This window comes from Sturnus vulgaris, chromosome 10 (genome assembly GCF_052056855.1).
Source record: "Sturnus vulgaris isolate bStuVul1 chromosome 10, bStuVul1.hap1, whole genome shotgun sequence".
In the NCBI taxonomy this organism is placed as follows: domain Eukaryota; kingdom Metazoa; phylum Chordata; class Aves; order Passeriformes; family Sturnidae; genus Sturnus; species Sturnus vulgaris.
In genome coordinates, this window is record NC_142252.1 from 18,718,960 (window position 1) to 18,733,700 (window position 14,741).

The following is a 14,741-nucleotide window of genomic DNA, read 5'->3' on the forward strand; positions in this document are numbered from 1 at the left end:
AAACAGAGAAAAAATCAAGGGACCCATCAGTGTCATCCAGTCCAACTTCTGGCCCTGTGCAGGACACACAAAGAATCTCACCATGAGCTTGAGACTGTTGCCCAAATACATTTTGAACTCAGGCTTGGTTCTGTGAGAACTTCCCTGGAGATATTCTTCCAGTTCCCAACCATTCCCTGGGTGGAAATCCTTTTCCTGGTAATAGTCATTATGATTCATATTATTTTAAGAAAATAAAAATGTCAATGCTACTTGACTTCATTTTCTTCCATAGCTCAAGATATACACCTGTTCTGACTGTGTAGACATCTCTCCTTCCTACTTAGAGGGTAAAAGGTAATGGTAACACTGTCTCTAAAGAAAGAAGTGGCTCAAGATCCCCCCAAAATATCTGACAACTGCTAAGATTAGCATTCACAAAGTAACTCCTTCAAGCACTGATCACAAGGGGTTTCCCATTGCCAGTTCCCAATTCCATGCCTCAATCTATTCCAAAAAAAGCAACCTCACAATGACTGGAAATAAAATCTAGTGGCACTGTCAAGAGAGGCAGCAGGTAGGACAGTCCACCCAGTGTTCAGCCTACTGAGGCAAACAACTTTTCTGACTCCCTGATGCATTCTGTCCAAGGTAAAAAGAAGCTTGGTTCAATTTCTGCCCTGACCCCAGATGTGTCTGCTGATAGAATGCTACAAAATAGGACTAATGCCTCAGAAACCTTTCATAGTGCACAGCACAGAATGCTCAGGGCAAGACAAAGAGCTCTCCTCTATGTACACACAGGGTGAGTGTCAGTGGAATACTGGCACCACCTCTTTTTCTCCTTCCTACTGGTGTGAAAAAAGGAATAAATTATTACCCCTGTATCATCACCTCTTCACCTTTAACCCAGGGAAGCAGAAAACAGACAGATTTTGTGTCACCATCAGCCACAGAGCCTCTTTCCTGAAGCTCATCTATCACCCAACTCCATCGAGGGGTTATGAGTACTACAGAAACATAGATCAGAGACAGAATAATTACTGAAAAGGAACAAGGAAGGTTGGGGGAGGGAAGACTTTTCTATAGGGAAACCAAGTAAACATCATCCAGAAGAACAAAGGTCTGTGGAGAACAGCTGGTGCCTCTCTTTCAGAGGGAGGGATGACAGCCTGTCCTTTGTTATCCCAAAGGCCACATAAGAGAGGAAGCAGCTGATCAGTGGGAGGCACAAGGACAGAAGCCATAAGGAAACAAGTATTGCTGCTAAAGATGGGAAAGAAAAGAAAAAAATTTAAAAAAACCCTCCCACTACAGAATATCCTGTTTGTTTTGTAGATGCAGTTGAAACCTACAGCTGGGCAAATCCTAAACACCTTCAATAACTGAGAGATTTGGACAGAAATTATCCAAGACCAGGCTTATGCAAGGAAGTAATATTCCATCTGGGGGAGAAAAAAATGTTTTTTGCTTAGTGTTTCTGTGGCACAGCTGGTTGAATCTGACTACAGTCGCCTTTCCTCAACACTGAATAGGACTTCGAAAAGCTCTCAACTGATGCTTGTTATAAAAACGGGCTGCTCTAAACAGCAATTTTTCATCTCTTAGTCATAAGCACTAAAGCCAAAATATAATCATGCTATGTGTTCTTCCATTTTTACTTCTCCATGCAGCTGCAACAAAAGATCTCTTTGCTTATGACTTTTTCAGCTCCTCATGTTTTTATTCCATCTAATCTTCACACACCATCATCTCCTCTGCAGCAACACCACAGAACACGACACTTGGAGAATATGCAAACAAGGATACAGCCACAGCTTTTTTCCCCCTCAAGATCATCACACATTTTACAAATGAGCATCACAGTAGCCCCATGAAGATGAGTGTTCATTAGACTGTTTCAGCAACATTTTGTTCAACAAGGAAAAACAGGAGTTTCCACTATGATTAAAAAACCCATACATGCTGTTACAATCAGACTTTTAAATTAAAAAAGCTCATTACTCTGTTATTGTTTCTTCATTATACAAAGTTGAGCCATTTGCCCTAGGAAATGTAGCAGAACTAAAAGATATTGTTCCTCCAGATTCTGTTGTTTTACACTAATACCATTCTTATGTTATAAGCCTAGTATTATGCAAACACTCCAAAAATATTTATAGAAAATATAAAATGAAACAGGTATGGGCTTTCTCAGAATGGAGTGTGTGTCATTCCCCTCAACCCTGAGCAACATTCACAGACTCACAGAGCTTCCTTTCCCACTCTCAAACACTTGCACTAGAAGCACAAACCCAGGTGGTGATAGATACACCCTGTCAGTCTCATGCACAGAAGGTACCTCATCTCAGAACATGCCACATGGCTACCTGCTCCATCAGGAGTGATGGTTCCCAGCTTCACTGCCAGGGGATAACCTGTCTCCTTGTAGTGCTCCATGGCATGCCCATTGCCCCCACTGCCATCGAAGAACCACTTCCCACAGAGCACAGAGCCATCGGTCAGGTTCAGCCACAGGTTCTCCCGCAGGTCACACTTGGAGCACTTCCACCCACTGTGGGACAAAGCAGGGACAAACAGCAGGGATGTGTAAGGCAGGAGCCAGCATTTCTGTATTCTGTATTTCCCATTCTGGCAGGTCAAACCAACCCACACACCCAGCCCAGAGTCACACAAGGGAAACGTGCCCTTAGTTCAGTTACCCTGCACTGAATTAGAGAGTCTACATGAACAAACCTTATTGCCCTCACCTGGGGGGAATTCTAACACCATTGTCTAACTGTACAAGTGTTTTAGCATGTTTAGATGCCTGCAGTTCTTCTTCCCAGGAGTCAGATTCCTGCTTCCTGTAGGGTGATTTTGCACTGAGGAGTGCATCACAAGCTATCGTCACCTGCAAGACAAATGTATGTCAGTCAAAGCCTTACAGGACTCAGTGACTGGACAGAACCTGGCATTCAGCCTATTGCTAACCACATACAGAACTGCTTATCAGTAGAGCTATTTATATACTCAAATATGCATCTAATCTTTTAGACTGTCATCATTATTTTAGCAGGAGAGTAAGCACGTGTACTATGCGAGATTTTCAAGGACAAGTTGGCACCATAACAAGGGAAGGAATACAGGAGACAGAAGGAAATCCAAGAAACAAAGACAAAGATAACTTTTAAAAATGACTGACACTCTATTATAATTGGTAAAGAAAGATCTTTATGTCCAAACAAGCACTGCACATAAGAAAACGAGGCATCATCCTGATAAAAACAGAAATAGGAGACAATTCCTATGACCACTTTCATACACTCACTGACCAATGCTGGTAGCTCTTCTATGTTGGGTAATGAGATTTCATAGTGATCAGGAAAGATAATAAGTTTTGCTTCATCTTCATACTCAAAGTCATCACTGTTGAGATCACTGCTTATCTCCAGATCTGGAAAACAAGATGGGGAATGTTAGGAGATTATCCCATGATCAAGGTTCCAAAACTGTGACAGGGGTACCACTATAAATATTGCTTGCCTAGCATCAGCCAGTGGTTTCTCTGGCTAGAAATATTTGTGAAATTCTGATCTAAAATGAAATCTCACCATCCTGCAAGAGAATGTTCTGAGGACCAAAATCTCCACTTAATGCCATCCCAAATCACAGATGTAGCACATCTATGTGCTCTCTGCAAGCAGTGCACTGTTGCAGACATCACATTCTGCAAAGCAGCAAACAAAATTCTGCTCCTTTTGGACAAAATCAGGATGCAATACTCTGTGCCTTTTGGCCAGAATTTTAAACGGTATAAAGCATGGAGACCAGGTCGCACTACACATGCCCAAACTGCAGAGGACAAATAAAAAGAGCACCTCACATTTTCCAGATCACAGACCTGGCTGAAACATGCTGAGGCTCCCATTCACCCTGAACCTGTGGCCATTCCTCCCACAAAGATGTCCATGGCTGAAGTATCCCTGTGTCTCAACCATAGTCTCAAATAGCTACAGCAAGTACAGTGACATCAACAATATCCCTCTCTTGCTAACTCCACTCTTTAACCAGGGTAACTATCTGTTTAGAAAGCACTCATTAGCTACTAAAGCTTTCCTTTGAAGGTCAAGCCCTCCACAGTGTTTGTGTACATTTTTCTTCTGGTGCAAGAATGACTTCTTTTGTTAAAGATGAGCTTTGACCAAGCAACATCAGCTAAAATGTTTGCCCAGAAATATGTGGACCCAGAGAGAAGCAGGAGGGTATATTGGGAATTAAATGGCTAGTGTTTGTGTCTCTAGCTCCATGAAAAAATAGAATTATTAATTAATTATCATATAGTGACAAGACTGAGTTAAAATATTGTTCTGTTCTTCCTAGGACAGATGAAAAAGTTAAGACCAAACATGCACATGTCAGAAATTTTACAAGATTCAACTGCAAGAATTGCCCAGACAACTATGGCATTATATGGATCCTTCTCCCATCTGGACATGTGGGATCCACTGTATTCTGACGTACCAGTCACTGACAGAATAAGGTCCAACCAAAAAAAGAGATGTGTTAGCAGTAGCCAAAGTTAATTTTCCCCCTAGTACAAGCAGATGCTTAATGAGTCACTCAATCCTAAATGAGCATTGGCAACAACCACTGCACCCTGGGAATGCCTAAAATCTCGAATGTACGTTTGGGAGAGAGGTGAGGATGACAGAAGCCAGATTCAGAAAACTGAGCCCTCTATTTACCCAGTGAGCAGTAACAGACTGAGCAACCCAAATGATAAAACAAGTATCAGAATATATTTTAATTTGACCTGGAGAGAACAGCTCTTGAGAAGAACATCAACTCTTGGCTCACCTGCTGCACCAGGCAGTCCAGAGGTGACAACACCCACTGTCAGTGACTTCAGCAACATGAACTCTCCCCCACCAGCAACCAAAAAAGGTCCTTTCTCATCAGCTCAACACAGACACAAAAGCAAGAACATTTTCTCATACTGAAAGCATGACATTTTCAGAGAATGTACTAATTCATTACTAATTCCCCAAATCGCACCATTTTCATAATGATCCCTCACTTTACTCCAGGCTTCTTTCTCAGTGTTACAGTCCTGTGTTTGATACAGGAGTGAATCTCCACAGATGCAGTTTTTAACAGCTGTTCTGCTCTGTGGAACAAGGAAACTCAGTATCTCCAAGCTGGTGGTGCATACAGCAACATATCACAGGGAATCTTCACTTAATGCCAGAAATTTGATGGTGGCCAGAACAACAAAACCGAAAGTACTGACCAGTTCCTAAACAGGAGAGAGGTTCCTCAGAGAGGATAAAAGCTCAGTGTGTGCTCAGGCAGGTTTGGAGGCAGTGAAAGCTCGCGCAGGGCTGTGGTCACACAGTGCCTCAGCCACCAGAGGGAACCTGGCACCAGCTCACAGCAGCCACAGGAGATGGGGACATGTGTGAGACCCACTGATCTTCGCTGCCCTGTGCTATGGACATCAATTTAAACACCTGCAACCCCCTTAGAGAAACAGCAATCATATGGCTGCCTGTGTTCAAAATTCAGACACACACTGCAGCTCATCTCCCAAGCCAGACAGCAGCCAAACCATAGAGACTTTAGTGCTGCTAAAGGCCTGACCTTCATCTGAACCAGTGATCCAGGGATGAAAGACAGAATATCCTATTAGCAATCTGCTATCATCTAAGGACTTCACATGCTTAGGAGCTCCAGCCTCCTGTGTGCAATGGGCAGGGAAGGGAATTTCCTTTTTACCCCTCAGGCTTCATGGCATTCCTATCAGCAGAAAAGCATCCCATCAGCATGGGACTCTTCTTGCCTGACGCACCAACATGGCAGCATCCCACTTGGTATTTTAAAGAAGGATGTACAAAGCTTCATAACTGTCCTGGGAAACACCACGAGGATTTAAAATTCCCCTTTTGAAGGGGACCATCTAAAACTGGTACACTTCCACCCAACACCTACTCCCTCTGACCAGGAATTAAAAGGCACTGCCTTTTCACTCTGAAGACAGTTTCTCAGGGTCCAGACCCAGTACATAAGAGTGAAATGGACTTCTAAGGTCACAGACTGAAATCCCTCCATACAGAGCAGGTGACCATATAAACTAATCCCTTTTAGGGACACTCAGAGGGACCCCTTAATGATGTCAGTTGAAAACACCCAGCACACCACTCATATTTTTATATCTTGGCTTCTGTGTGCTGAGAGACATAGCTGTTAAATTTAGTAAGAAATTGTACCTGCATTTTATTTTATGTGTCTGTGCAAGAGCCAGCAAGGCTAAGAAAGCATGAGAGCAGAAATAATAAAAACAGATGACTGTGACTTTAGAAGGCAATGGAGCCCACACTAAATGTGGACAGAATTTGACCCTGAAGCCACTGGGCATCATGTGAAGTCTGCAGGTAGCTTCTAGTGCAGAATTTTGGGGAGGACTGAAAGTAACTACAGGAAAGAGGAGAAGGATGAAATCTACATGCAAAAGGAGCATATTTGATTAAAAATTACCATGAAAGACACTGAAAAGCATGAACTTTCAAGCACTATACTTCATCCAAAGTTGTTTCTTGACCAAGGATGTTCTTCCAAGATGCACTGTGAGTAGAAGGGGGAAAAAAAAGGCTTTGCTCAGTTCTGAGACTGAGCTACAAGACAACCAGCCAGTCTGCAATCCTTCCAAGGAGTGACAGCTTGATGGTCAACCTCCATAGGACGTTGTTTTCCTTCCAGTGGAGTAACAACACCTTTCTGATGCCTCCTGAGGGCCTCAGCTCAGCTCTTTGACCACCAAAACAAGGAATGCACAGGTTGTAAGTGTTGTTTTGGGAGGCCAGGCAGAGCACAGCAGCAGACACCTCAAAGGAGAGGCTCAACTGAGGCTGTTATTTTGGGAGAGTGGTCAGTAGAGTAAATTTACTGCACCTCACTGAGTGAGGCTGAGAATGCACTGCTGCTGGACTGACTGAAAACAGCAGCTGGGAGAGACACTACTGTAATGAAACCAACCCAGCAGAGGGGAAGAGAAGGAGTGGATGTGTCCAGATCAGATTTAGACAAGTTACCAACTGACTGCACTAATAATAGGGGCATAAAAGACTCCAGACAGGACCCCCAAACAGGATTTCCTGCACATATGGACGTGTCTGTTTGTGTGTGAAAGGGAATACAAACATGAAAATTGAATGAGGATGTTGACTAGCAAGTCTACAACTAATTTTGAAACCCTAGAAAGACATCTTAGGAATCTGGGCTTGATCCTGCTCTCGCTGAAAGCAATGGACAAATTTGTATTGACTTGGAAGTGGAGACCTGGGTCTTTAAATCAAATTATTTCTTCCTGAAGCCTCTAAATAATAGTGAATTGAAGCAGCAGCACTTTGCAAACTATAAGACACTCAGTTAATTTGCTTTCAGGCACATACAAAATATTAACTTCATCAGATGAATTATAAAACTGAAGAATTTTTTTAAAATGTTACTTTCCAGTCATAACGTTTTCCTTTGCAGAAAAATGAAAAGCAAAGCTTATCATTCGGCTGATTCAGTACTTGTAAAAGAATATTCAGATTGCTTGCTACATCTCCAAAGCATTTTATGTTGCTCCTATTGCTAGGTAAGACCTCATCCCTTGCAATTTTGGCAGTCACATGTTAAACAAGAAAAACCAAACCATGAAAATTCAAATTCAGAACTGTTTTGACAGCAGCATTAGCCTGCTTAGTTAACCTAGTCTAATTTTCACAGTTCTACCCAAATCAGCAAACTATTAAGACTCTGTTAGTGTAAGGTATCTGCTCACCATCCTATACTCAATTCAAGCATACATGGAAAGCTAAAAAGCAACAGCGAATCAGTTCTAGTGCTGCTGCTGGGGAATATGCACTATTTTACTGGGCTAAATTGCAAAAATATTGTCAAGAAGTTCTTAAATTATCCTACATCACAATTTTTCATTCATAGATACAGATTATTTCTTCTTACTCATATAAATACAAACTTTAACCTCTCATGGTAAAAGCCCTCTTCAGAAGCTCTCCAAACAAAAACATCCTTACTGCAAACAGAGTTCTGCTCCTGCCTACCAGACCTGAGAGAACAAAGTGAAACTGTGGTCAAATCCAGTACAGCCACTCTTAGGAGTGGTCTTTACACTTGGAAACAGTAGCCATATGTCCATCCACTGCCATCAGCAGGGAGGTGACATCCAGGAAAAGCTCAGCAAGTTTACAAGTTCTCCCAGACTCTCCAAGTGGAAGTTTTCCTTTCCAAGGCTTCCTGAAACCTGCTGTGTGTCACAGATACTCTCCTCAGCAGCAATCACAGACCTGCTGACAGAGCTGATCATCTGAGGACTTCAAAACACTTTTAATTGATGGTCTGAGTTAGCCCTGACTTTGCTCAAAACAGAGCTGCCACAGGTTGCTGCACTGGCAGATGATGCTCTGGTAACCAATGTGAGACAGCACATCTGTCTAGGGACAAGTTTTATGACACTCACTCTGCCAGCTCTGTATACCTGAGAGTCCAGGCTCTGGCATGGATCAACAGATGCTGAGGAAGAAGGCACCAGAACCAGGCAAATATGGGGTGATTCCTCCCTTAATGCAGAGTTCAAATATCTACCTGAGGTGTTTTGTTTGCTGGGGGTGAGGGGGAATGGCGTTTGCTAGTTGGTTTTTGAGAAAGAAACGGGGGAGATACTGTGCATAGATGCAATCTCGCTATTCAAAAGAGGTCAGCTTCCTATTTATAAAGCAAAATTACAAAAAACAAAATATAAAGTGTTGCTTTACTGGTGTTCCACTTCAATCTCCCACTGCTGCTGACAACTGAGCTGACATTTCAGAGAACTATTCACCCCATTTCTCAGAACCACCTCTCTGAGCAGCAACAGGTAACTTGGACCACATCCCTGTCCACACACAGTCCAAGCACCTCTCTTGTATTCTTTGCATCTTTCAACTACTTCATCTGTTGTTTAGTTACTCAGTAACACCTTAAAAATCACTTTTAGATTTAATCTCTTAGGTAATTAAAAATCAACCAGCAAACTGTTTCTTCAGTTTTCAATCTCTTTCCAGACCACTTACATTGCATTAATTCTTCATAATTAGAACATTCTGAAAGACTCTGCTGATAACTCCTGAGATAACATGCTCAGGGGGACTCTGCTGGTAACTACGGTAAAAACGTGACCTCCAATCCCTTCAGCACAAGCATCTTCCCCCTAATTCTGCTACCCCTTCTCACCAGAAGTTCATAAGTTTAATCACAGTACACCCAATTAACTGAGTTTTTCTTATTCACATATAAGGCACTGAATAAAACAGTGTGCTTTAAATATCACCCCAAATTCCCTGAAACATTGCACAGCCTGAGCTGAAGCTGTCATGTCCACACTGTCTGGCAACATCTAAACTAGCCAGATTAAAGGCAGTTCATACATTTCAATAAACAATTGCTGTTATGCTTCCTGATTACACAGAACACTCACAGCAAACACCTTCCGTCCTTCTCCAAAGAAAACCAAACCAAAACATGCAAAGAACCTGATGCACATGCACACACACTTTGCTATGAATCTTTCCATGTTTAGTGAAAGATAAATATTGCAGCTGAGTGGTCAAAGCAGCCTGTGTTTCTATTGCATTTATTAGACAGCAACAGTGCCAGAAAGTAATCAGTGAGCATCCAAAAGATGTTTTCCTAATACTAAGGAGATTGAGAAGGGTTTAGTATCTTTAATAGTTTTACATCAAAGAGGATTATAACAAGCAATGTAACAAATGCCCAAACTGGATTGACTTTGTACACAAAGCTTAAATCTCTGGCCTTCAGGGAATTATTGATGGACATACAGGAACACAGGGATGGTGGAGCTAGCCACTGATCCTTGTCTGGTTTTGTCTGCCAGGGCAAGCCCTACCTGGCAGGTCACATACCTGGGCTTTATCAGCCAGGATAAACTAACCATGAGCCAGCAATGTGCCCTTGTGTCCTCTAAGAAGGCCAGTGGTATCCTGGGGGAATTAAGAACAGTGTGGCCAGCAGATCAAGGAGATCATCCTCCTCCTCCTCTACTCTGCCCTGGGGGGGCTACACACCTGGAGAATTGCATCCAGTTCTGGGCTCTCCAGTCCAAGAAAGACAAGAACTGATGGAGAGGGTCCAGTGGAGGGTACAAAGATAATTAGGGGACAGAAGCATCTCTCTTATGGGGACAAGCTGGGCCTGTTCAGCCTGGAAAAGAGATTGAGAGGGGATCTTATCAGTACACACAAATATCTTAGGGCAGGTGTCAAGAGGATGGGGCCAGATTCTTTCTAGCAGTGCCCAGTGACAGGAAAAGGCACAGCAGGCACAAACTGAAACACAGAAAGTTATATCTAAGTATGAGGAAAAGCTTCCTTCCTTTGAAAGTGACAGAGCACTGGAACAGGCTGCCAGGACAGCTTGTGGAATGCCCTTCTCTGGAGATATTAAAAATATGCCTGGATAGGATCATGTGCAGCCTGTTCTACATGAACCTGCTCCGGCAGGGGATTGGACTTGATGATCTCCAGAGGTCCCTTCCAAGCCCAACCATCCCGTGATAGGTTCCCAAGGTCACAACAAGAAAGACAGAATTAAAACAACCTGTTTAGATGAGATCAGCAGTTCTGAACTGATGAAAAACATGTTGGATTAAAAGATAAGACACGAAATTTTGCTAAACACCTTTGCTACTGTCACATGCAAAATGATCTAATCAGCTACCTCTCTGTGCTTTTGTTTCCTCAGCTATGAACAGGACAGGAAAAATTCTTTGCTCTTTGCTTCAAGCATGACCAAAACCAGTAACATGTGCTGATCCAAAGAAGTGGACACAAAGCATTTGGAAGCATGGAAATACTACCTCCAGGAACAGAGTAGACTTGTTACCAGTTTACTCCCAGCCAGCAGGGGCTGCAGTGAAGACTGCAGTAAAACAACAGACCAGATGAGATACATTTTCAAAAGAGCATTAGATTCCAGAAGTGCTAGATTAAATGGTGATAGATCCATGTCCTAAACCCACCTCAGTGAAACTGCACTGCCCTCAGGAGTTCCCTTGGAACTGCTGCTCAAGACCTACTCAGAGGGAACAAAATGCTCATGCACAAGGGTGGAATTTGAGGATTTCAACGTGGCATATCAGAGACACTTTGCCAGCACCCTGTGTGCTGGCACACCTCAGTGAGAGGAGCCTTCAGATGCATGCAGAAGACCAGCAAGAACAAAACTTGAATGTGCTTTTGTACTTTGTATTTACACTCACATTGCTAATGCTGTACAAGCACAGCTGCACTGCAGCCAGCTTTGTTTGTGAACCAACTATTTTATAAGCCTCCAGTGACAATCATGATTTTCAATGTAAACTGGCAGTAAATGGCATTTAAAGCAGCATTTGTGATGTAACAGTCTCTGCCTACAAGTTTAACTTAATTTTTATTCTTTTTTCTTTCTCAGCCCTCCTTGCAAGATTTACTTACATTAACAACAACAATTTAATCAAACACAATCTGCAATCTTAGGGACACATTCCATAGATCAAAGCAATTCCAACAGAAGGTCATTCTATTGTTTCTCTTTAGCCATAAGAATTGGCAATTGTAAAGAAAACATTTCACCTTTTCGTTACCTGAAGAAAAATTCACTATTCACTCTTAATACTGAGACAATAAATAATGGATGAATTGGAGAAATACCACAAGCTGTGGGAGAAGAGAGATTACAGGCTTTTCATCACATTCTCCTCATCCATATTTATGAGTCCCTCAGGTTTTCTGAGTAATCTGAATAAATGGATTTTGGATGATATGGGCACGGTAAGAAAACTGCTTTCCATGAAGCAAGGGAATAGAACTGTGGACATAACAGAATTAGAGATTCTCATGATGTATGTGCAGTTGCATTCATTACAGGAGAGACCACAACATCACTGAAGAACATTTACCTGTGTAACAAGTTTAAAATGGTAACAACCCTTCCTATGACCAGCTGCTGAGCAGAACAGAGCCACGCTGAGGCCTCAATATATCTAAACATTAAGTATGGGTCAACATTCTAATAAAGGAGTGCTTTGTGGAAATTACAGAGAGAGAAGGGACAGAATTAGTAAAAAAGTGCCTTTCAAAGCCTAGGCTGTTTCAGAGTACTTAAGGATCTATTTTACACTGAAACGTTTCATGTATATATACACACATTTCCCAATATGCACAAAAATGGTTAAGAATTACTTATTTGCTTGGAAAAACTTTAAAAGCTATAACCGAAAGTTAAAAAGCAAACCAAAACAAACAGCAGGAAAAGAAAACCCAAAAGGAGCCCCAAAGCCAGACACAATGGTGGGCAGAACCCAAGTCCACATGCAGACAGGGTCAGAAAAGGACTGTGTGAAAGCAGCTGCTCACAATACCTAAAAATAGCTTAGCATTCCTCCTTTTTGGTAAAGCTCCACCAGATGCTCCTGGTACCTTCTGGAAAGAGAGAAAGAAACAATTAAAAATGCATCAAGTGAGACAACAGTAAATCTGCAATTAACCGCTCCTATCAAATCACAGTCTTTGATGAGCAAGAATGCAAACACTCTCTGCTCACCTCTGGCACTGGGGCTCATCCCTGTCTACCCCCATGGAGTGAGGGATCCTCCACCTGAGCCCTTCCCTTTTGGCTGGCCAGCAATTCATCAGTGTCTCACAGCCACCATGGGCGACAGCTGTTCTGTCACCAAGACACAGACACCCAGCACCTCTCAAAACTCTCTCCACTAGATCCCTAACAGTACTTCTTAATGACTAAAAGCTGAATTAGAGAGAAGAAAAGGCTATTATCTGCATAAAGGATTCAACCCTTCATAACTAATTCCAGTAGGACCACTTTGCTTTGATCTGTTAGTTTGGTGCATTTTCCTCTATCCAGAAAAAAAATGCCCTTTCCATCAGGATCTACACCTGCATCCATTAATCCATATTAACACCATGTTTTCTAAATATTAGAAAGTATGGAGGAAACTTGACAACACCCAAGCAATTGTTTAGTGGGGGATTTTATTGTATTTTTTAATTTAAGGACCATAGCAGAAAACAGTAACTTTCAAATGAGATTAAGTTTCACTACTTTTTCAGTTCAGAATACCTCAGAATGCAAGGGAAAACACAACTAACTGAGGAAATGTCAAAGTCAATGCACTCAGTCCTTAAGCTGTTTATTAAACAGAACCATTAAATCGAATTAAATCAAAAAAGCCTCTGTGGCTATTTGGTGCCAATATGATGCATGATGTAGTGTGTAATGTTAGTGTAACTAGCAAGGTTGTTAGGCAACTTTTTTTTTTTTTTTTAAATAATAATATTGGGATACAACAGGTGGAGAGAAACCAGCCAAGAACCTGTCAGCCTACAGGGAAAGTTCATGTTCCCCTCTGCCCCTTCGCAGGCAAAAGGGTCACATATTTTGGGTGGTTCCCTTCACCATGTAAATAAAGCTTTGGCCTAAGCAAACTGCTTTAATCATCAGTGAGGTCTTATACATCATAGGAAAATTTTCCATTCTTAGAAAGAGCAGATGCCAACAAACACCCCTTGGCTGCATTTAAGAACAGAATCCATTATCCACGTAGAAAAGCCCCTGGGAAAAGTCAGGGTTGGAACTCCAGCACTTAAAATAAAAATAAAAATTCCTCAATGAACTGAAAATAACATGCAGAACAGTTCTTTCTTTAATGCTACTAGAATTTAACAAGTGGAAGGAAGTAGTCAGGAATCTATTTTAAATGTATTTTACATCTTTTTTAAAAAGCAGTAGCAAGAAACAACATAACCCAATTGCAAATACATTATGAATAAATTACACATTCTCCAAGGACTATATTTCCAGAATGAAAAAAAAATGTTTTTTCCAATACTAAGAAGTTCCAATATAATTCTGATGTCACCAAGTGTGATATTGTGAAAGTCATTAAGACTAGAGATTTCAAAGAGAAAGAATTCACATAGAGTGCTTATATTTAACTCAGGCTGGCAATGATTTCAGTTTGATTTTTCCAAATACAAATACATCAGAATTGAAGATACTCAATACTCCTGAAACACCCACAACCTGACAGTCATTTTTTACCTTGTCAGAAATCACTGAAAACACTCTCACATTCAAAAATGTGAGAAACATTTTTGTTTCTAACAGAAGTGACACACCCAACAAATGGGACTGACACGAGGCATCAGCAGTGGCATTAAATTCCATTTGTGATGCTCCTTGGACAAGGAGACAGTGCAGCCTGTTCTGCTGTCTCTCACTTTTTATAACACCATCATCCCTGGATACCATCCAGAAACCTATCCCTGCAGGAATTCTTTGTGCTTCTCTGCCCTGTGTTTTCAACAGGGCTGAGGTATCACTACAGCATCAAGCTAAAGCTCAGCCTGGAAGTGAACAGCACCCAGGCAGTCGTATATAAGTCATAGGACTACAGGAAAGAGGCTGATTTAAAAATTCTCAAGAATGTAACTGTGGAAAAGGAAAAATAAAGATCCATTTCCTTTATTTAGCTACGAATTTTACCAGAGGGTGCTCCATAACTTGTGCCCATCTCTGATGATTCAGCAGATGCCTCTGGTGCTGAGTTGCCATGGGCAGATGTTCCAGCTCTACTTGAGCCAGCAGGCAGATGATGTGACCCTTATTTTCTAATTGAATTGTGACAAGATACACAACTGATATTTATTCCAAACATC

At 41.7% G+C, this 14,741-nt stretch overlaps 1 protein-coding gene across 4 annotated transcripts in view; it reads right to left on the reverse strand.

Annotated features, from left to right (window-relative positions):
• USP13 (ubiquitin specific peptidase 13) overlaps positions 1-14,741 on the reverse strand; it is a 49,778-nt gene that overhangs the window by 23,477 nt on the left and 11,560 nt on the right. For all 4 annotated transcript variants that reach the window (XR_015805763.1, XM_014871540.2, XM_088170972.1 and 1 more), the window contains exons 3-6: positions 12,425-12,485; positions 3,294-3,415; positions 2,730-2,872; positions 2,349-2,533 (exon numbers count right to left, since the gene is read on the reverse strand). Coding sequence is in view for 3 of the 4 variants with exons in the window: in XM_014871540.2 (XP_014727026.1) it covers positions 2,349-2,533; positions 2,730-2,872; positions 3,294-3,415; positions 12,425-12,485 (511 nt within the window). In the remaining variant the exon portion in view is untranslated. The remainder of the gene's footprint in view (positions 1-2,348; positions 2,534-2,729; positions 2,873-3,293; positions 3,416-12,424; positions 12,486-14,741) is intronic.